The sequence below is a fragment of the Phragmites australis genome, chromosome 6 (genome assembly GCF_958298935.1).
Source record: "Phragmites australis chromosome 6, lpPhrAust1.1, whole genome shotgun sequence".
NCBI lineage: Eukaryota > Viridiplantae > Streptophyta > Magnoliopsida > Poales > Poaceae > Phragmites > Phragmites australis.
This window is the reverse complement of record NC_084926.1, coordinates 11,919,229-11,939,302: the sequence shown is the minus strand read 5'-3', so window position 1 is coordinate 11,939,302 and position 20,074 is coordinate 11,919,229. Positions and strand designations below refer to the sequence as shown.

Below are 20,074 nucleotides of genomic sequence, written 5' to 3'. Positions count from 1 at the left end.
AAATTCCTCATAACCGAAATCTTGACACACATTTTCTTCTGTATGTAACTCTTGTTTGCTATTTGGGAATAGGGATTGCATGACTACGAGAACAATCAAATGGGAATAATGGAGAAAATATGAGCAATCGACAACTATTTTCTGAAAAAACAAAACACAGGGTAGCGAGTCAGGATTTTAAGGAATGAGCAATCCAACTTCAGAATATTGCAAGTTCCCATCCAGATGGAGTTTCTATGGAAATCACAAGCTGTAGTAATTAATGGGCTACAATGTCAATGGCCATGATCACCAAAGCCGAATACTAGGTTCAGAGCTAATGGAAGAAACGGAAACGAACAGTGTGTCTTTGAGGACAGATTCTCCATGAATGCGTCCATTCTAGCATTCATGGATCTCGACAAGAACTTCATGCAGATTGGAGGCTGCACCTTGGCCAGCGCCAACACCGATTGAGGCATGCTCCAAATCCCCTCCCCACAGATCAGACCTGAAGCAACCGAGCGTGAGATCGCATCTGCCTCGGCTTTGTTCATCTTCTCCCACGCAAACAGTGTCGCGCTGCCGACGCACATGCCAATTGCAAAGTAGGATCCAAGGTAGAACGGTATAGCCATGGGGTCAGGTATGAACCTTGACACCTTGTTTTGCACAAGGTCCCTTACGAGGTTGATCGCGACAGACAGCGGCAGCGAACATCACGTAACACATGGGTGAAGCAGTGCTTTGGCAGCGAGGAGGAGCCACTGACGCCGAAGATGGCCATGTTGCGGTACACCATGGCGCAGGGCGCCGGGTAGTCACTGGTGCTCATCCCGACGTCGCCGAATGCCCTGTAGAAGAGCCAGAAGACGCAGGGACCGATGACGCAGCCCATGGCGGTGCCGATGACCTGACGGACGAACATGAACCTCGGCGACGCCAGCGTCATGTACCCGGTCTTGAAGTCCTGGATGAGGTCGGCCGCTATGGCGACGATGGTCATCATGACGCCGCACACGGCAAGGCCCGTGATCACGCCGCCGTGCGACGCGCCCGCCCACGCGCCAAACACGAAGATTCCTACCTTGACCTTCTCGGGGAGCTCTTTCACCGTTTCATGGTACCACGAACTAGTTTGAACCGTTTAATCTTATCTTCTAGTAATAATCTACATAAAACACATGTTGATTTCTCATCACTTTTTCTCCCTACTCTCTTCTCGTATAATAAAAATCACTAAAATTCAAATAATTTACCTATGTTTATCATTTATCCTCGTCCTGCAGCATCCTCACCTCGTTACCGGCTACGGATACGAGACTCGTTTTACTAATAAAAATAAATAAAGAAATTAGCGAATAATCCCCTCCTTTTTTGATCCCATCTGAAATCAAACTACGACGCCACTCCTGACATATTCATTCAGCGACGCCACCATGGCGCATCCACATCTACGTACCTTGACTTTGTGTTTGATGTTACGGCGTCCAATATTTTTGTTTTCGTTGCAGCGCATAAGCACTTAGCTATAAGCTATAAAATCACAAGTTGAAACTATCACATATCCACCCAAAATGTATACACGGAACCATCAGCGTCCTCAGATTCATCATCATCAATCACATCCAACAAACCAGTATCTATTTAATGAGTATGTCGTTGCATTCAACGCCTCATATCCGCATATGACACCTTCACTCCCTCTCCGCATGCCCTGCTTTACATGCCCTTCATTTTTCCATAGCGCGTCGTGGCGAGTTGTGTATCCAATTGGGTGACTCCTTTTTGTCACGCGTGTGAGAACACCATATCATCGACACCTAGATTGCATGTGGGATCACGGAGTGGGATAAGTACGTTCACGTGCGATGAGTCCGTCAATTCCTCATTTGAGAGATACAAATGATGATTCCTGAATAATGACTGTTCACAATCATATGAGTTATCTCCTCTATATATCCGAAGACGTTATGTGAATGATGAGAGATAAAAAACAACCACAACCATGTTCTCTTGTTTCCGTTGCGCATGTCGCCTCTGAGTTTCTACAACCCCCTCTCTGATGTACAACAGATTGAAGGTGAGCGGTGTCTTCAAGCCAACGCCGTTGATTTGAGGACTACACAATGGACCGATGATCATGTTTCTATGAAGCGCACCCGCACAACCGCTCATGTGATTTCCTCTGTGACATCTACATCGAACGTTCATTTTCCGGTCTGATGTAAGTTAATGATGATAATTATATTAGGTGCTTTGTCTGTCTATCTAGCATATGTGTTGTGCTGTTGTTTTCAATACTAACTCGGGTAGAACTATATTGGCTCTTATGAATTGTTAGGAGATTTGTTATAATGTTTTTACGCACTTTAGGAAGAAATGTAATGTTGTACCCTGTTAATTTTGCAACATTAGAAGCCATCGTCACTGATGATCGCTATGGATATGAAGACCTTGTACCTTGCAGCCTGTGAAAGTCACCTCCCGTTGCGATGACCAGGTAGCAGCTCCCTTTCTTATCTCTATCAGCGGCCACATCAGGCCCCATGATAGGATGCCGCCTACAAGGACGAAGACGTTTATGATGTAGGGACAGATCATGTCGACGCTGACATATATCGGGGAGAAGTTGAGGTCGAACCTCCTTTCGTACGCTTACAGGCCAACCACCACATCTCCTCTTAGGGAAGCAGCCCCCACCCACCCCCTCACTCTCACCATGCTATCTCTCACACCATCCCATTTCCAACCGGCCAAGAAGAGAGCAGCACCCCCCCCCTCTCAAGCTCTCTCTCTCTCTCTCTTTCTCCCTCGATTTGTCCCTCTAGAAGCCGAATCAAGATATGCATGTAGTATTCACACGATCATTGGCTCATAAGCTTCCCATCAATCCAATTCATTTGCATTTTTTCGGAAGATTCGAGCCATTCTTGACGTTCTTGGTGTTTTTGGTTGAAGCACAAGAAATCACGGTTGGACTCCTCTTTCTAGGCAATTTTTTTTATTTACTTCATCACCCGGTGGTCACCAACCTCCACAAAGCACCGTGGGTAAGTCCCTTAGACCTCCCTCGGCAAGAATGCATGAATTGGTGGGTCGATTTTGAGTTTGGAGCTAAGTTTTCAGAGTTCTTGAGTTCTTGAGCTTTAGAGAAAAAAAAGAGGATTCATATGAGATTTGTACTAAGAATCGTATTGCTAGGTTGGTGAGAGAGTTCTAGACTCTATGAACTATCTCAAACATGTTTTCCTTTGGTTTAGAAAGGCACGCAAATCAAATCGACCAAGCTTTCCCCCTCGAAGCAACCTCTCTGGATAACCCAGATAATTCGGGTAGCCTAGTGAAAATCCCGATAATTTGTGCTAAAAAATCATTAGGATTTAGGGTGCAAATCGAGTCAATAACCTTTTGTATAGTGTATATGTATGTTTATGTAGGAAAAATTTAACATGTGAGTCGAATCGGTCGAGGAAGATTATCGAGAAGTGCAAGTCTGCCCAATCCGAATAGTCTAGGTTAAACCCGGAGGATCCGGGTAATTCGTGGTGCTTTTAACTGAGCACCCTCGCTCAAAGCCCCACCCAGATAATTCACCCAACCCGGATAATCCGGGTTAAACTCGAAGGGTCCGGGTTAATTCGATTTAGATTTAGCAGAGAACCCCCGTCCAGAGTACAACCCGTAGGTTCTAGAACCCGGATGTTCTAAGTTCAACCCGGAGTCTCCGGCCTCCTATTAGATTTCTGAAGTCGTGGTGTTTTTAACTGAGCACCCTCGCTCAAAGCCTCACCCAGATAATTCGCCCAACCCGGATAATCCGGAGGGTCTGGGTTAATTCGATTTAGATTTAGCAGAGAACCCCTATCCGGAGTACAACCTGGAGGTTCTGGAACCTGAATGTTCCAAGTTCAACCTGGAGTCTTCGGCCTCCTGTTAGATTTCTGAAGTCGTTTAGATCGTAGAGTTTGTTATTATTCTGTATGTCTTGCGCTTTTAGCTTATTGTTATGCATATTATAGCATAAATTATTGAACCTCATGCATGCTCATCATTGCATGTGTTCTTCTTTAGTAAACGAGTACCCCTTGGTTGGACCTATGTGGTCACTCAAGCCGTATGATCCTCGAGTCTTATGGGTAAAGTTGTACCCCCTGCATGGTGTAAAAATATTTTGAAATACCACGCTCTCGGCTATGAGCATATTTTTGTCCATTTATAATAGTCGTAGAGTTTTGAGTTTGGTTTAAGGTGGTTGTTGGGTTGAGATGGTTCTGTGCAGATGTTATTGCTATGGTTCCTTTTACATATATATTCAGTTAATTGTTATGGGTTAGATAGTTGTGTTGGTTAAGTCTAGATACTCACACATATTTTTTGTCAATTTTTGCTTCGTATATAAATTTACTTAACCATGTGGTCATATTCTTGATAACATCCCAATTCATAATTCTTGTAGTCGGGTTGTCTATAAGTACCCAATATAGATTAAGTCTTGCGAGTACCTTCGTAGACATGTTACTCTTTCAGATGCTACCGATTAGGAGGACCTAGTATTTGGTTACTTCACACCCGTCGAGAGTGGCGACAGGCATGAGTAGATAACTACTTGGAGATCGTGCTTTTGTGATGAAGCCTAAGGGTGTATGGCTCCATCCTCCTTTTGATGTTTATATTTTTAACTTCCGCTGCATAGTTCTCTTTTGTCTAGAAGTTAATTATTTTTATTCTCCTCATAGCTCTCTTTTATTGTAAATTATAAGAAGCTATGGGTGCTTAAGAACTTCTAATATAATTAAATTATTCATTCTTTGTTAAGTTTTGTTGTGATGTGATATGTTAGAAAGGCATGTGTTCCAATCTTAGACACAAAATATATGTCGGGACTACCGGAGCGGTATTCCGATTAATCATTGAAGTTGTGATTAAGTAAATAATCTATTTAATGATTAATTAATATAGTTTAGACGGTTCCTTACAACCGTCGCCGGCGCAACCGGAATCTCCTCCTTCCCATCCCCATCTTCTTCATCTTCCTCATTATCATCATCGTCATCCTCCAAGTTTGCCTCGTCACCAGATTCCATACTTTCTTCTTCTAACATCTCCGCCTTCTCGTTTTCCTCTTCCTCCATCGCGATGGACTTCTTGAGGAGATCAAGGGTGCAGGAGGGTGGCGCCGAGGGATTGAGGCATGCGAGGCAGGCGGCCTTGAGGTTGGCGCGAGACTGGGCCTTGATGGCCACCTTGGCGGACTTGGAGAGTCCTTGGTACCAGGGGCGATACTCGTTGGTGGCCTGGAGGTAGAAGCGCGGTGGGATGAGCTGCACGAGAACGTCAAAGAAGAGGGTGTGGCCCTGGACGCCGTCGCAGCCTGCCGCTGCAAGGAGGTCGATACTCATGGTGGCCGTGAGGGATTCGTGGTCGACCATAGCTGCGGCGGAGGGTTTCTTGCCCATCGCGATGAGGGTTTGAAGGAGGGTTTCGGCGAGGGAGGGAGGAGTTGAAGGGTTTGTCTTATGACTTGGGTTTCGTTTGTCTATGTGGGCTGCGAACCGATGGCGATGTTACAATTGGGCCTTCAGGGTTGGGGAATTTTTTATATTTTAAAATTAAAAAATATAAATATATGAGTACATTTTGAAAAATTACAGATCTAAGACTCGCTATTGGAAAAGAACCTGTGTAGTTCCTATATACGGCTTCATAGACTTGTGTAGTTCCTATATGCAGGATATCATCATCTCAAAAAATTATACCTAGCTGGAGGCCTAGTTTCGCTCCTGCATAAAAATATTTGGTCATTTATTGAGAAATTTTGTCTCTGGTTGTTGCATACACACATAAAAATAATATCACATATATGTTTTGTTTTGAAAGTTTTTAATTAGTCCCAAATATAATAAAAATGTATATACCTCAAGTTTCGCAAGTTTTTTGCACTCCTCGGAGTAATTTTGATATTCTTATCATTTTTCGAAAAAATCGGATCCAATTTATTTGCAAACCTAGCATATTGCAAATATTCATCAGAAATGTTACAACTATACTACGAAATATAAACCAACCGATGCAATGGTTCTTATTTTCCAAATATGTTTTACTCTCAAATTCTTTTTGTTAAGTTTTTCAAATGGATCTTCTTATGTGACCGGAGTCTACAATAAGCCTATTGATTCATCTTAAGGACATGAACAATACTAGATGTTTAAAAGAATAGAGTGTTAAGCACATACATAAAATTTATAATTTTTAATGCAAATAAATACTAAATGTGCTTAAATATGATTAAATATCTTATTAACACTAATATAAATACTGGTGCTTAAGTAAACATCTTGCTCTCCGCCTAAGCACCGGTGTCAGTTCAATTGAGTAAAAAAATGATTTTTTTTCGTAAGCACCCTGTTGTACATGCTTTAAGATTTCAATGTTTGTTTCCTAATCCTGTTGAGATTTAAATCCTAAGTTGTTGCAGGTATTGAATTTTTTTTCTTACTTAGGGTGAGTTTGATTGGAGAGTAAGGTTGGATGGGATATGACAACCCATCCTTTTTAAGATGAGATGATTCAATTTTTTGTTTGGTTAGATTGATGAGATGAGTTAGTTTCTGTTTGGTTGACGGGATTAAAGTAGATGGGCATTCATATTTATATGCATGCTTGGATTTGTTTAATTAAAATTGAATTAAAAATATAATATCACATTAACTGTTAAAAACATATAAATAGAGTATTACAAAGAAACTCACTTTTTCAACAAATAATCTAGGATTGAAAACATTTTTATAAATTAGTAAATCATATGAGAAGAATATAAGCAAATTTTTAGATTTTTGGAATTTATTGAGGTATTAAAAATTGCTAGAAGTTATAAAGGTAGGTTTCTTTGAGAATTTTAATTAAATATTGGCTGTTTTTTTAATCAAATCAATTAAAACGGGTCACTAGTGAGCTCTAATTTACTTAAAAAAATATTTAGAATTTTTAAATCACTCTTATACTCTAGATAAAATATAGGGTTAAATAAAAAGCATAAACGTAGATGTATACATAACAATCGCTAGTGGGCGGAACAAGGTGGTCTCGTCTGGGTCTTTTTTTTTTATCGGCTCATCCAACATCTGAACAAATGTTTAGATGGTCATGTCTGCCTGATCCACAAATTAGATACTTTCATGTGAAGTTTTTATGAGTACGAATGATCCTCTATTTCCTACACCTTACCCTTTCATGTGAAGTTTTACCGAAGAAGCTGCACCCCACTGTGCACCTGCGACAACCACCATGGAATTGCCACCACTGAGTGGCACCACGGCACTGCAACCGGCCCCATTCTGAGATGGATCAGGGGTATTTTCCTTGTGAAGTCATACATCTTCAATTCGAAAGGTGTTTCTTTGCCAAGATAAAGTCTGAATTTCCATTTTAGAATTTTTAAGTTCAGAGTTGAGAAGTCCCCTTGTTACGTTGCCGAAAGACTGGAACCAGTGTTTTATGTACCGTTTTTCAAACGTTGATAGCTCCCGAGCGGTAACCGAAAATACACGGTTATCGCGATAACTGTTTGACATTCGGTTGAAATTCATACAAAATTCATTTGCTAAAATTTGGATAAAAAATACCAGATTCTCCGTTCGGCAACCGATTAATCGAAGAGAAAAAAACAAATCTCACAAGTTAGATGATAGAAATACTTATCATAGTAAAAGACTGAAACAAGTTGAAACGCGAATGCAATATACTGCAGAGAACACTGAGTTTCAAGGTTCGTTCGAAAATTTGTATCTAGATATTGATGAGAACGTGTAATTTTTAATTTTTTGAGTTAGGTTATATTTTTTTTTTCCTTTGCTATAAAGGTTTTTAATGAGACGACCTATCAACAAAGCTTATTTTTAGAATTAATTAAGTATCCCTATTTTTATTTTTTTATTTTTTCTTTATTTTTTCGAAAGTGACTCAGGATCCGTTACTTACCTCTCATCTTGGCCTATAAATAGCTACCATTCATCCATACCAAACTCCCAGTTATCCCAATGTCTTATTCCCATCGTCCATCCTTCTTTCTTTTTCTACTTGCTAGCTAAAGCAACTTGTCTACTTTAACAAATCAATTCTATATTTTTATTTATGGATCAAGATGCCGAAAACAGGGCAACCTTTTGAAATGATCTTTAGAGAAATTAACAGGGAATAAGTAAGATTTGATAAGTATAATATATGCAGTAATAAATTAATTATCAGGTCTACAAACAGGACGGGGCATTCGATGAAGCATATTAAATATTAGAAGCAAATTTTTATGATTTATAACTAAACCATGTAATTTTCGAAGCATAGCCAAAAGTTGTACTTTTTTTCGTTATAATAGAAAGGTTTTTAACAATGCAACTAATAAATAAAGCTTTTTTTTATTTTCTATATTTTTATTGATTTTTTAGAATTTTATAGTTATTATTTTTTATATTTTTGAGTGTTGGCCGACCGTGACTAGCTATGTCGGCACCGTGCCTGCCAATCCGCTCCTGCACCGTGCCCTGCCGTGCTATCGGACTGGCCGTGCCACCATGCCACAATCATGTGCGCTCAGACCAGCCCGGCACAACACGATGGCTGATAGGCCGTGCCATGGGCCGAGACGGCGGTACACGGACTGACATGACTTGTTACAGTAGGCGGGCCGATCAGATCGAGCTATAATCGGACCATGTCTACATGGACCTGGGCTGGGCTGACAAGTCGGATGGGTTGTAGTCGGGCTGTGCCAGGCCGACAAGTCCATTTAACCATCTCATCTCAGCTGTCCTACAGCTGGAGTAGAATTTGTCGTTCTTTCTTGACCCATGGTAAACCCTTCAAGAGCATATAATTCTGGGAGTAACTTGATCATACAATTCAAAGATTTAAGTGACCTTAAGGCCCATCTTGGGATGGCCCAATGCCGCCAGGATCCCCGTGGATTGGCCGTATTTTCACTGGCAAATCCCTTCTATTTTGTGTGTGTGTTTTTCCCCAAACATCACAAACAAGACCACGTACGAATTTTGTAGTTGCTGTGGTTATCCTCGCCTCGCGGGCATCATCGTCCCCAGGAGGCCAGGATGCGGCCAGCCGGCTAGCCGCCGGCGGCGCTCGCGCAAAACGAGAAGCTAGCAGCGGGCTACGATAGAAGACCTCCCTTTCGGCGACGCATGGAAAAGCTCACTTTTCCGTGGACGAATGAATTCAGCAAGCAAGTTGCAACATACTAATTTACTCTACGAACGACTATGATCATTTTCTAAGGAAAAAAAATACACGAAAGACTCTGATAGACGTATCGCATGACGCGAAAATCCTGCTCGTGCTTCGTTGGTACAGCAATGCGCGCAATCTGCATTTTGCAATGAGGAACTCTCTCGATCGACTTGCATCTCCATCAAGCTTGTTTATTCGTTCCAAATTTTTCAGAGAACTTGCTGTCTCCGTCAGAGCTATCGTTACCGTCTTGATGCAGCTACTTGCTGTCTCCGTCAGAGCTATCGTTACCGTCTTGATGCAGCTGGTATCTGACCCTCATCGTCGTTGCTCCTCCGAGCACCAAACGCGGAACGGACCAACTCCAAATTTCCAATGCCGTAGCCTTACACATGCCTGTAGTCGTCCATGGAATCCTATACGAGGGGTAGATAAGCTTCGCTAGCCAGGACCCAGGGAGCATGGGTCGGCGATCAATCATGCACGGGCACGAATCCGCCACCTCACTTTCCGGAACAGAGCAGGACTATTCCTTTCACGTGCGATCGCGATCAAGAACAGCGTAGTGATGGTAGTTTATTCCTGAGCAAACCACACCTTTGCTTCTGTGTGTTTGTGAACTTTTTTTAGCAGACGATGTTGTCATTAACAGCGAGATGTCTATAGTGTTTTTATAAATCTCTAAGCTAAGTAACTTTGTCTTTAGTAGACGTTATTACATACTTAAGTAATGCTTAAGTGTAGTGATATAAATACGTATCGACGTCTGCTAGTTATACTGGTATTTCTTAAGGAAAATTAAAGAATTGCATAGCGGCAGGTGGTAGCACCCGTGCCTAACTGGGACGATCGAACCACCGCTGCACGATCGCTTTCACATGCGGGGGTAGCTGTCGCTGAATTAATGAACGATTCACCGAAAGAGAATTGAAAAGTGTCGCGGGTGCTCTAGCTCTAAGCAGAACAGCACCGCACCTCGCCCAGTCGCTGTTCATCCACGGCAAACTCACCTGCTGTCAGACTTCAGGGGCTCGTGCCTCGGCTTAAAAATTAAAACGCGCCGGCGACGTGCGGTGGTGATCAATACGGAGTATAGCAATTCTGCAGCGCCGTGGAATCGCTATCAACAATTCACGGTTGCCGACCGGCCGTAGGAGCCAAAATACTCTTACCGATCCCAAATATAATAAATTAAGATGGAGGGTACAACGACCCTATTGGTCTTCAATTATGTAAGAGTTAAGGGTGTCAAGTTTACTATATTGATTAGTGTATTTAAATAGGAACAAATATGAAATAATAGAGGAAAACATGTGTATTTATAATGGATAAACGTTAGAGTTATAATAGACATATATTCGTGTATTTAGAAGAAGGCTATATAGACTTATATTTAAATGATTTGAATTTGGAGGGAGTACCGTCTTGTGGGCAAGCAAGTGGAAGAACGTCTTGATCATGGTTTGCGCATTCCAAAAAAACAGTGGTCCCTGCGACGTGTGTGCGTGATCCTGTGCGACCCACGTCGAAAGATGCGAATATATCGTCACGAGACGATTCGTTTCAATTCGGTCGTGCCGCGTCCGGCGTCTCAAGAAATGCCGTGCTCGCATCAGTGCGTGCTCTCTCGACGAGACACTGACAAGGTGTGCGCAAAGCGACGCAACCTCTCAATGATTGGTAGCAAGGAGAACAACAGCTGTGTAATCTATTCCATGTAATGATGCGAACGAGATAAACATAGCATAATGCAAGTGCTAATATGCTATCGCACTTATCCAATGAATTTCTTGCGTTCTTTTGAGCCAATCGAGAACTCAGAAAAAAAAGGGACATGCTATATATCTCATAGGACAGTTTTTTTAGCAATTTTTCAGCCTGATCTCGACCTGAGACATTGGATGAAGATCCTACGGACTTTGTATTGTCTTCCACCTATAGCGCTTGAAAACATAATCGTGCGTGCTCTCTCTCTTCTCTCTACAGCTAGCGTCCACCTCTATCGTCTCCGACAGTATCCTAGCCATCGAATCTGTGCTCGTCACCGGCGGACCTACCTTGGTGCATGGGTATGTAGCTACATACCTAACTTTTTTGAAAAAAATCAATTATATATACAATATATATTAGATATACGTGTAGTATGCAGCTAATTGGATCTAAAACTTACAAACTTAGTTTTCTATCAAGCATCTATTATCGGTCTATCCTCACTTCCGTCACTGATGCTCGTGGCCTGCTCCACCCACTGCCAGTCAATTGTCTCCTCCGAGCCCCTCTAAACCCGTCACCCTCTAAACCCACCTAAAACATAACCCTCTCCCGTAACTAGTGGCGAAGCTAGAGCGTGAAAAGTCTAGTACACCACTTCACAACGTTTACAGAATTTAAGGAAAACGCTACAAATTATAGGCTAGTAACAAGTATAATCTCTTTTGTACCCAGGTGCACGTGCACCAAGTGGGTGAACTTGCTTCGCCACTGCCCCTAACCTCGCCGTCGTCCGTTCTTCTTCTCCGGCGGCGTGTTCAATAGGAGGAGTGAAAGATAATGGAGCCAAAGGAGAGCTCCGTTAATTACCGTCTTCATTCCAAGTTGCCATTGAGGAGCGCCGTCTTCCTTCCAAGTCAGAACAAGTCCATAGCTCCCCACAGCACGCCCGTGCAGGAACGATCCCGCACCGTCCGATCCCATCAGACGGCCACGAGCGCGCACTTGCTGGAGGCGAGGCGGTCCCACGGCACGCCGCCCGGTGCTCCAATAAATATCGAGCACGAGCACAGCACAGCGCATCACCCAACTTTTCAGTCCCAAGTAGTCCCTCCCACCCCACCGGACTCCGACTCCGAGAGACAGGCACCAACCCGAGCACGAGCGCCCAACCGATGGCGGGCGGGGATGAGGAGGTGCTGGAGGCGGCGCCCGCGGGGGGCGCGGTCCGGCACCGCCAAGCGGGGAAGGGCGGGGGCGAGGACGACGAGAGGGGCAATGGCGCGGGCCCCGGGAACGACCCGGCGTCGCTGGAGCGGGTGTTCGCGGACAAGGCGGTGCCGTCGTGGCGGGAGCAGCTGACGTTCCGCGCCCTCGCGGTTAGCGCGCTGCTGTCCGTCATGTTCAGCGTCATCGTCATGAAGCTCAACCTCACCACGGGGATCGTCCCTTCCCTCAACGTCTCCGCGGGGCTGCTGGGTTTCTTCTTCGTCCGCATGTGGACCGCCGCCGTCGAGCGGATGGGGCTGCTCCGGAAGCCCTTCACGCGGCAGGAGAATACCGTCATCCAGACCTGCGTCGTCTCCGCCTACGGCATCGCATTCAGCGGTAACTTTTAACCTCCTCTCAAATTAAGCTTCCGCCACTTCGGCCTCTCGAATTAGGGAGAGTCGCGGGGGGAGCATAGCGTTTTGCTGCAGTTGGTAAGCTTGAAACATCAGGGAACCAATTGTTCTTTTGCCCCAAAGAAAAATACAGACCAATCGCTTTCAATGTTGGCTCAAACGGTAGTTTTCGGTAAGTGGGACGATTGGTAGATGACTGGAAAACTAGAAATCCTCTTCTTCGATTTGGACTTGCGGTTCAGTATGTCACAGTTAGGTGGACTACACGGTGAATATGTGGTCTCAGGTAGTGCATGTTTGATACGATAGTCACCTGATTGATTTGCGAAGTGTCCAGGACGAAATTGACGAAATTTTGTGGTTGATTCATTTGGTGAATAAACAATGTGTAGAAAAGTCAACAATAGCTTTTTTAATTTTTGGCGCTCATAATTAGGTGAGAAACTTTGGGCAAGAAATTGCCGTTGGTGTTCAGGACAAGCTGAAATGGATGAGCTTGCTTGGGTTGACTCTTCCCCTTAAAATAGATGCATGCTTTTCTCTTCTTTTTTCCTCTGGCAGACATGACACATGCATGTGAAAGCATTGATGGAACAAAAACAACTATTATGGCTGCAGTCTTATTTGAGAACCATGTTAATTGGTACGTTGGTGCACATTCGATCATGTGACAGCAGCTGATTCCATAGGCTTGAGAGTGCATAATGCTTTGGCCTGCAATTTTAAAGTTTTCAGCGAAATGGTCCATATGCACATATGCATAACTTGGTCTGCCAGAATTAAGAACCCTTATCAACAAATTCAAATTTGTATCCATTTTCTCTTGCACAGTTCCAAGACTGCAACAAAGCTTCTAGGAAAGTGAGTGATTAACAGATTATCTAAGTTTTGAAGTGGTCATAGTGCGGAAATCATTTAAGCCAAACGTGCTTGCTTTAATGCCTTATTGTCCAAAGCAAATTACTTTATTTTTTATTTTTCTGATCAGCATACTGTATGGAACTGTATTAGCTAGCTAGTATGTTGGAATGAAGGGGAAAAAAAAAACTATGCAATATTGGCTTATATTTTTTTTAATTCCAATTGATCAGGTGGGTTCGGCAGTTACCTATTTGGAATGAGTGAAACAATTGCCAAGCATGCAACAGAGGCTAAAGATGCTAATAATATAAAGGATCCTCACCTTGGATGGATGATAGGGTTTCTATTCCTTGTCAGTTTTATTGGGATATTTGCACTTGTGCCCCTAAGAAAAGTATGTCTTTAACCTTATTTTTCTTCTCCACTGTGTTCTTATTGAGTTACTGTCTACAAGCAAACTTTGTTCTCACCAATTGAATTGTTGTTTCAGATTATGATTGTTGACTACAAGCTGACCTATCCAAGCGGCACAGCCACTGCATATCTCATTAATGGTTTTCACACACCTGAGGGTGCCAAGCTTGCAAAGTATATATACAGTTCTGCTTTTGGCTACTTTTAGCTTGAGAAAAGTATATCAATAATTTTCACACAGCTGGTTCATGCCAAGCAACTTAAGTGACAATTATAATGATATATTTCAGGAAGCAAGTAAAGACATTGGGCAAGTACTTCTTGTTTAGCTTTTTCTGGGGCTTTTTCCAATGGTTCTACACTGCTGGGGATGACTGTGGATTCAAGAACTTCCCAACATTAGGCCTTGAAGCTTACAACAACAGGTCAGAACTGTGAAATTATCTTGGATCAGCACTGACTATAATACGTCCAATATCTGAAATAGCTTATAGCTAATCTATCTGGTAAAACCACGGCAGCTTGCAACATCACATTTGCCTTCTCTTGTTATGGTGCAAAAAAGAACATGACGATTATTTGTCTAGCTACTGATTTTTTTTTTCTTTTACAATTTCCACTTGGTTAACAGTTAGTTATGGGTCTCCCATTCTGAACTTGGCTTGTCGTCTTTCAGGTTCTTCTTTGACTTCTCTCCTACATATGTTGGAGTTGGCATGATCTGCCCATACATTGTGAATGTGTCTGTTCTGCTGGGGGGTATCCTATCGTGGGGTGTAATGTGGCCTCTCATTGCCAAGAAGAAGGGGAGTTGGTACCCTGCTGATCTCCCGGACACAAGTCTTCATGGGCTGCAGGCTTACAGGGTAAACAGTCATCCTTGTTATTGTTGGTTCTCTTTTGCCAAAGCTGTATCCTTCAACGTTGTATTAAAGAAAAAACCTGCAGTTTTCTGATCAAGAATTTGATCTCTAGTTCCTTACTATCGCAGGTTTTTATATCCATTGCTTTGATTCTTGGAGATGGTTTATACAACTTCCTCAAGGTGCTTATCCGCACAGTTGCCGGCTTCATATCAATGGTTCAGCAAAATTCAAAAAGCCAGCTTCCTGTTTCAGACAATGGGGGCCTCATGTCCACCACTGAAGCTGTATCCTTTGATGATGAGCGTCGCACTGAACTCTTCCTGAAAGATCAAATTCCCAAGTCAGTTGCATATGGAGGCTATGTTGTGATTGCCGCTATATCCATCGGCACTCTTCCTCAGATCTTCCCGCAGCTCAAGTGGTACTACATTTTGGTCGCCTACGTTGTAGCACCTGTGCTGGCCTTCTGCAATGCCTACGGTAGTGGCCTCACAGATTGGTCTCTTGCCTCCACCTACGGCAAGCTCGCTATCTTCGTCTTCGGTGCATGGGCTGGCCTTTCTCATGGCGGTGTGCTCGTCGGACTCGCTGCATGTGGTGTCATGATGAGCATTGTGTCGACTGCCTCTGACCTGATGCAAGATTTCAAAACTGGATACCTGACTCTAGCATCGCCAAGGTCTATGTTCATCAGCCAAGTGATCGGCACCGGGATGGGCTGCGTCATCGCTCCCTGTGTCTTCTGGCTGTTCTACAAGGCGTTCAGCGACATCGGCGAGAGCGGCACCGAGTACCCGGCGCCTTACGCCATCGTGTACCGCAACATGGCCATCCTTGGCGTCGACGGCTTCTCATCGCTGCCAGAGAACTGCATCACCCTCTGCTACATCTTCTTCGCCGCAGCGATCGTCATCAACCTGGTAAGAGACCTGACGCCGCACAGGGTCTCGAGGTTCATCCCGCTCCCGATGGCGATGGCGATCCCTTTCTACATTGGGTCGTACTTCGCGATCGACATGTTCCTGGGCAGTGTGATCCTCTTCGCGTGGGAGAGGCTGAACAAGGCCAAGGCAGACGCCTTCGGCCCGGCGGTCGCGTCGGGGCTGATATGCGGGGACGGGATCTGGACCCTGCCCCAGTCTATCCTGGCCCTTGCCAAGGTGAAGCCCCCCATTTGCATGAAGTTTTTGTCGAGAGCAGCCAATGCCAAGGTGGACAGCTTCTTCGCAGGCTAAGGATCATGGTGATCTTACAGAGAAAGAACTACGGCAAGTAGCACGGCTCATCCTGTAATTATTGTCGCAAAATGTGTTACCGGACCACTTGTTTTGTAGGATATCCAGAAAATGTGTTCGCTGTAGGAAAGAAGCTTCGCCAAGATCATTGTAGCTGTTCTGCAATCCATTTTCCCTCTTCTTTTGAGTTCATCACTAGGCTTTTTTTTTTTTTTTTTTTTTTTTTGGCGGAACTATCACTAGGCGTGTTAAGACTCCACAATTTCACTTGGTGTAAGAGAGGTCTGCCTAGTGGCTGGCCATCAGACCTCGGGATGACTTGAGGCTTCATATTTTTTGCTATCGCCTTGCAGACTGCCCTAACCTCCAGGTATGGTGGACGGCGATTGCACGGGCGCGCAGATTACTCCATGGGCAGATAAACATAACACGGGCGATTACACGGGATTACTTGAAGGGTACCGGGGTAGCAAGCACAGCATATGTCCAAAGGGAGAGCTAGCCTACTCACACGTGTCCGTTACATCATATAACTACACAAGGGAGCAGTACTTAGCTACACAACCTAACCTAGCTGTTAAGTTGATCTCTTTTATGATTGTCTGCAAGATACGCGAGGCGATCCTGCAGAGTGGTTACATTTCATACATGAAATAGCTCCGCTGCTACGCCGGGGAGAACCTGACACTGGACTTGGAACAGGCTCAACCGTTCATGACAGACTTGAAGTGATAGTCATCAATTGTGTTATAGATATTGCCAATGTCAACATGTTCTTGGATGACCTTCCTGTCAAGGGAAAAGCAGGATCGTAACCCATGATATAGAACAAAGGCAAGATGCGTTTTGACATCGTGCAAAAAAAACTTTCATGCTTCTCTGCACTTTTATAAAAATCATCACGCAAAGCTTTTGCGTGTTTGCAAAAATTACAATCACAGGATTATTCAGTAAAAAGGCACCAGACAGTTCAATGGTTGCATTGTCATCAATTGTGTTATAAGATTAGAGCAAGTTGAATATATTTCAGAGTGAGGGTGAAGGGCGGGAAAATACCTGATCACTTCCTCTGGTAGTTTAAGACGATCTTTAACATATTCCACAGTCAGTCCATGCTCCAGGTCTCTGCAGATGGCAGATGCGGTCATCAGTCTAAGTTCTAATCATTTCTTTACATAAGTAACAAACTTGCATTTGCAGTTGGCACGACAGAAATAGCTTCAGTCCCAGAACATATTTGCCTTTTTTTTCTTCTTTAGGACACCAAGAAACATACAAAAGCTATTGCCATGGTCCTTTTAAAGCTATGCAGGCCTAGCATCCTGTGCCAGGTTTACTATACAATTTTGGGGTTTTTTTTTGACAATGCTATTCATGAACATGAAACATGCGTACAAACTTTGTTTCCTTTCACCACCGAGTGATTTGATGGGTGGTCGGTATAGTTTTCGATAAAAGCTGAGTTAAATCTATTTTCTAAATTTGCTTTTGACGCACAACAGTATCAACTAGCGTCCCGGATAGTGGCTTGAAGTAACATCCAAAACATTAATTTGATGTACAGATGAACTCACAGAGCATTCTATTAATTCATTAGTGTTCATGCACGTTAAATTAAATATTTACGACAATCAGTAGCACACCAAAAACATTAGCGGAAAGAATCATCCATGATGAACTTACATAATAGCTGGTTCATGAAAAACACCCAAGATCACTAGCACATCAACAACATTGGTGGGCAGAATAAGCAACAACTTACATGACAGATGGGTCATGAAAAACACTCATGACCAAGCTGGACAGATCGTTTCCAGTAGTATTTCCCAAGGCCTGAGTAGACAAGGGTTAGAAAAAACTAGTAGATATTTGTAAAATTGGGATACACTTCCAAAAGAGTACCTGATTATTAGGGAGCCGAACTTGGTTAGCATGATTAGGGGTTCCTATATTAGCATTTACATGGGGCTGCAACAAAGACCTCCATAAAAATTAGATCAATGAAAAAACATAACCCCCCCCCCCCCACCACACACACAAAAACCTAGATAGTGTTAAGATAGTAAAACATTAAACCCCCAGAAATAAAGGCATGGAGCATGTATCTTAGTACCTTTGACCTGGTCAGCTCCAAATGCACATGAATGCAGTGCAGAAAGTGATGAGTTACATCATTGAAGTTTGTCACACGCCTGACAAGAAATCATATACAGTAAGATTACAAGAGAAAATGTGTGGCTGAAATTATCTCAAATGAGTTCAGAAAAAAAATTGTCCGGTCTAGGTTAACCTCTCTCCCTAAAACAAGATCATCAGAAACCCCGGAATTCTTCCAAGAAAATTTTGCTAACTATATTAGAAACATTTTATGACGAAATTTCAAATTTGTAGTAATACTCTTGTATGAGTAACAACACGACATTACATGTTTATGAGTAAGGACATATCAATAACATAGTCAGTTAGTCAGAAGCTCCGCAATCACAAAGTTAGTGCATGACTACTACTACAATGTTTATGATTTGCCACAGCATCGGCCTTTTCATAGCCTGCTACTTCACCACAGAAAAAGCCTAAACATCAACACAAGTCAATCATTAAAACAGGATGAGATTAAAGTACAATGGCATGATTCCGTGAAACAGACTGAATACTCTACATTAAGATTCTAATAGGCAAATATTGGCAGTAAGCATCCCAAAGCCACTGCATGGTGTACAAGGAAGATCATAGTGCTCACCGCACAGAGTAAGCAATCACATGGCGTTTTCCTTGAAAACCTTTCAGACCACCATTGACAACGACATAGTTCCCATCCCTTGTAAAACCAGAACAAAGCAAAGCTATCAACTTTACTGCATAGCAAACTGAATTATTGGCATACCACAATTAGTTTTTAATACTTACATGACATCATCCATTTCCTTAGTGTCAGAAGACTCATTTTCCCTTAGAAAAAATGCCAGTAAATTTAGGGGTAATTCAAAATCTGTTAAACATCAAAATACGAAGCATCCTACCAGCGATTAACATCTATCCTGCCGGTACCATCATCAAGAGTGAACGCAACATCTGTGACCCGCTCAACCTTATTCAACATGCGTCCAACAAGCCTAACCTGCAATTCAGGGTAATTACAACAGTTACGATGACTTTGATATGTTCGCAAAAGAAAGATAAATTTGATATTTGCCAACCAATGTAGAGAGCAAACAGCACAATGCAAAACTGTCTGAAACCAGATGAAGTAGATTTCACAAAAGAACAAAGAGAAGACACAAGAATAAAAACAAAGGACATTCTAAAATATTGGGAAATAAATTGACGAAGAAGGCAGCATTTGATTATGAACCGTACATGTGTCCCAATTCCCAAGGGGTTAATTTCAAACAGACCAGTTTCAGGTTCAATATTATTATTTCTTGCCAACTAAAATCAATCTACAAACGAGCAATCTTCTACCCATCCGAGCACCGGAAGAACCCCAAAGCAACAATGTTGCAAAGCCAGTTCACACATAAAGAAAATAGAGAAGGGGAGGGGGGATGTTGCTTTACCCCCAAAACCTACTCCAATCGCTGCTCAAAGAAACGATTTTTAAAAGCCTAAGCGCCACCCGAAGAGGCAAGATCAGTACCGTGGACACCTCGATGCCATTGACGGAGAAATTGGACTTGTCGTCGCTGGCCTGGGCCGCGTCCATGATCTGCTTCACGGTGAGCGGGAGCAGCGTCTGCCCGCTCCGACCCTGGCCACATCGATCGAGAGCGCCCACGAGATTAAGCTGGAGGCCGAACAGAATAAAGGGAGCAAAAGCAAACTGGTGATTAGGAGGGACCTTGGAGAGGCCGCCGCCGCCGCCGCCGCTCTCCGGGACCGCCGTGGACTGCGAGGGCATGAATCCCCCACCGCCGAAGAGCGAGTTGGCGTTCGCGGCGCCCCCGCCCCCGCCGCCGCCGTCGTAGTGCCCGCCTCCGCCGTACATCGCTGGGCGCGGCCGGCGCCTAAAGGCCCACTAAACCCTAGCCTTGCGGAAGGATGCGGCGATGGAACAACGAGGGCGGGAGAACGGTTGGGTCGGGTGGCCTTCTGGTTTCTTCGCTTCGGGGAGAAAGATGGAAGAGGACGGCGTGCCTGCTCTGCT

At 43.6% G+C, this 20,074-nt stretch overlaps 3 protein-coding genes across 3 annotated transcripts; 1 reads left to right on the top strand and 2 right to left on the bottom strand.

The window, feature by feature from the left end:
• Window positions 1-250: 250 nt before the first annotated feature.
• Window positions 251-2,703, bottom strand: LOC133922961 (probable metal-nicotianamine transporter YSL12). Its single transcript, XM_062368460.1, is given in 6 exon segments — window positions 251-683; window positions 685-711; window positions 713-1,112; window positions 1,565-1,622; window positions 2,443-2,543; window positions 2,642-2,703. Coding segments are annotated over 6 exon segments (1,056 nt in total). The 3' UTR covers window positions 251-275.
• Window positions 2,704-11,996: 9,293 nt separating this feature from the next.
• On the top strand, window positions 11,997-16,073 carry LOC133921702 (probable metal-nicotianamine transporter YSL14). Its single transcript, XM_062366686.1, has 6 exons — window positions 11,997-12,537; window positions 13,646-13,809; window positions 13,906-14,003; window positions 14,120-14,254; window positions 14,506-14,695; window positions 14,821-16,073. Exons 1-6 carry the CDS (start codon window positions 12,105-12,107, stop codon window positions 15,928-15,930), a joined length of 2,130 nt encoding a protein of 709 aa, XP_062222670.1. The 5' UTR covers window positions 11,997-12,104; the 3' UTR covers window positions 15,931-16,073.
• A 276-nt stretch (window positions 16,074-16,349) lies between these two features.
• LOC133921703 (replication protein A 32 kDa subunit B-like) lies at window positions 16,350-20,058 on the bottom strand. Its single transcript, XM_062366687.1, has 10 exons — window positions 19,769-20,058; window positions 19,568-19,678; window positions 18,951-19,048; window positions 18,838-18,879; window positions 18,671-18,748; window positions 18,044-18,122; window positions 17,833-17,898; window positions 17,693-17,763; window positions 16,987-17,055; window positions 16,350-16,719 (listed from the first exon to the last, which is right to left on the bottom strand). Exons 1-10 carry the CDS (start codon window positions 19,913-19,915, stop codon window positions 16,635-16,637), a joined length of 846 nt encoding a protein of 281 aa, XP_062222671.1. The 5' UTR covers window positions 19,916-20,058; the 3' UTR covers window positions 16,350-16,634.
• Between the last annotated feature and the right edge of the window lie 16 nt (window positions 20,059-20,074).

Coding starts and splice junctions, on each gene's coding strand:
- LOC133921702 (XM_062366686.1), top strand. CDS start 12,105: ATGGCGGGCGGGGATGAGGAGGTGCTGGAGGCGGCGCCCGCGGGGGGC. Junction 12,538..13,645: donor CTACGGCATCGCATTCAGCG/GTAACTTTTAAC, acceptor CCAATTGATCAG/GTGGGTTCGGCAGTTACCTA. Junction 14,696..14,820: donor ATGGGCTGCAGGCTTACAGG/GTAAACAGTCAT, acceptor TTACTATCGCAG/GTTTTTATATCCATTGCTTT.
- LOC133921703 (XM_062366687.1), bottom strand. CDS start 19,915: ATGTACGGCGGAGGCGGGCACTACGACGGCGGCGGCGGGGGCGGGGGC. Junction 17,764..17,832: donor TTCGGCTCCCTAATAATCAG/GTACTCTTTTGG, acceptor TTGTCTACTCAG/GCCTTGGGAAATACTACTGG. Junction 16,720..16,986: donor CTACCAGAGGAAGTGATCAG/GTATTTTCCCGC, acceptor TTCCCTTGACAG/GAAGGTCATCCAAGAACATG.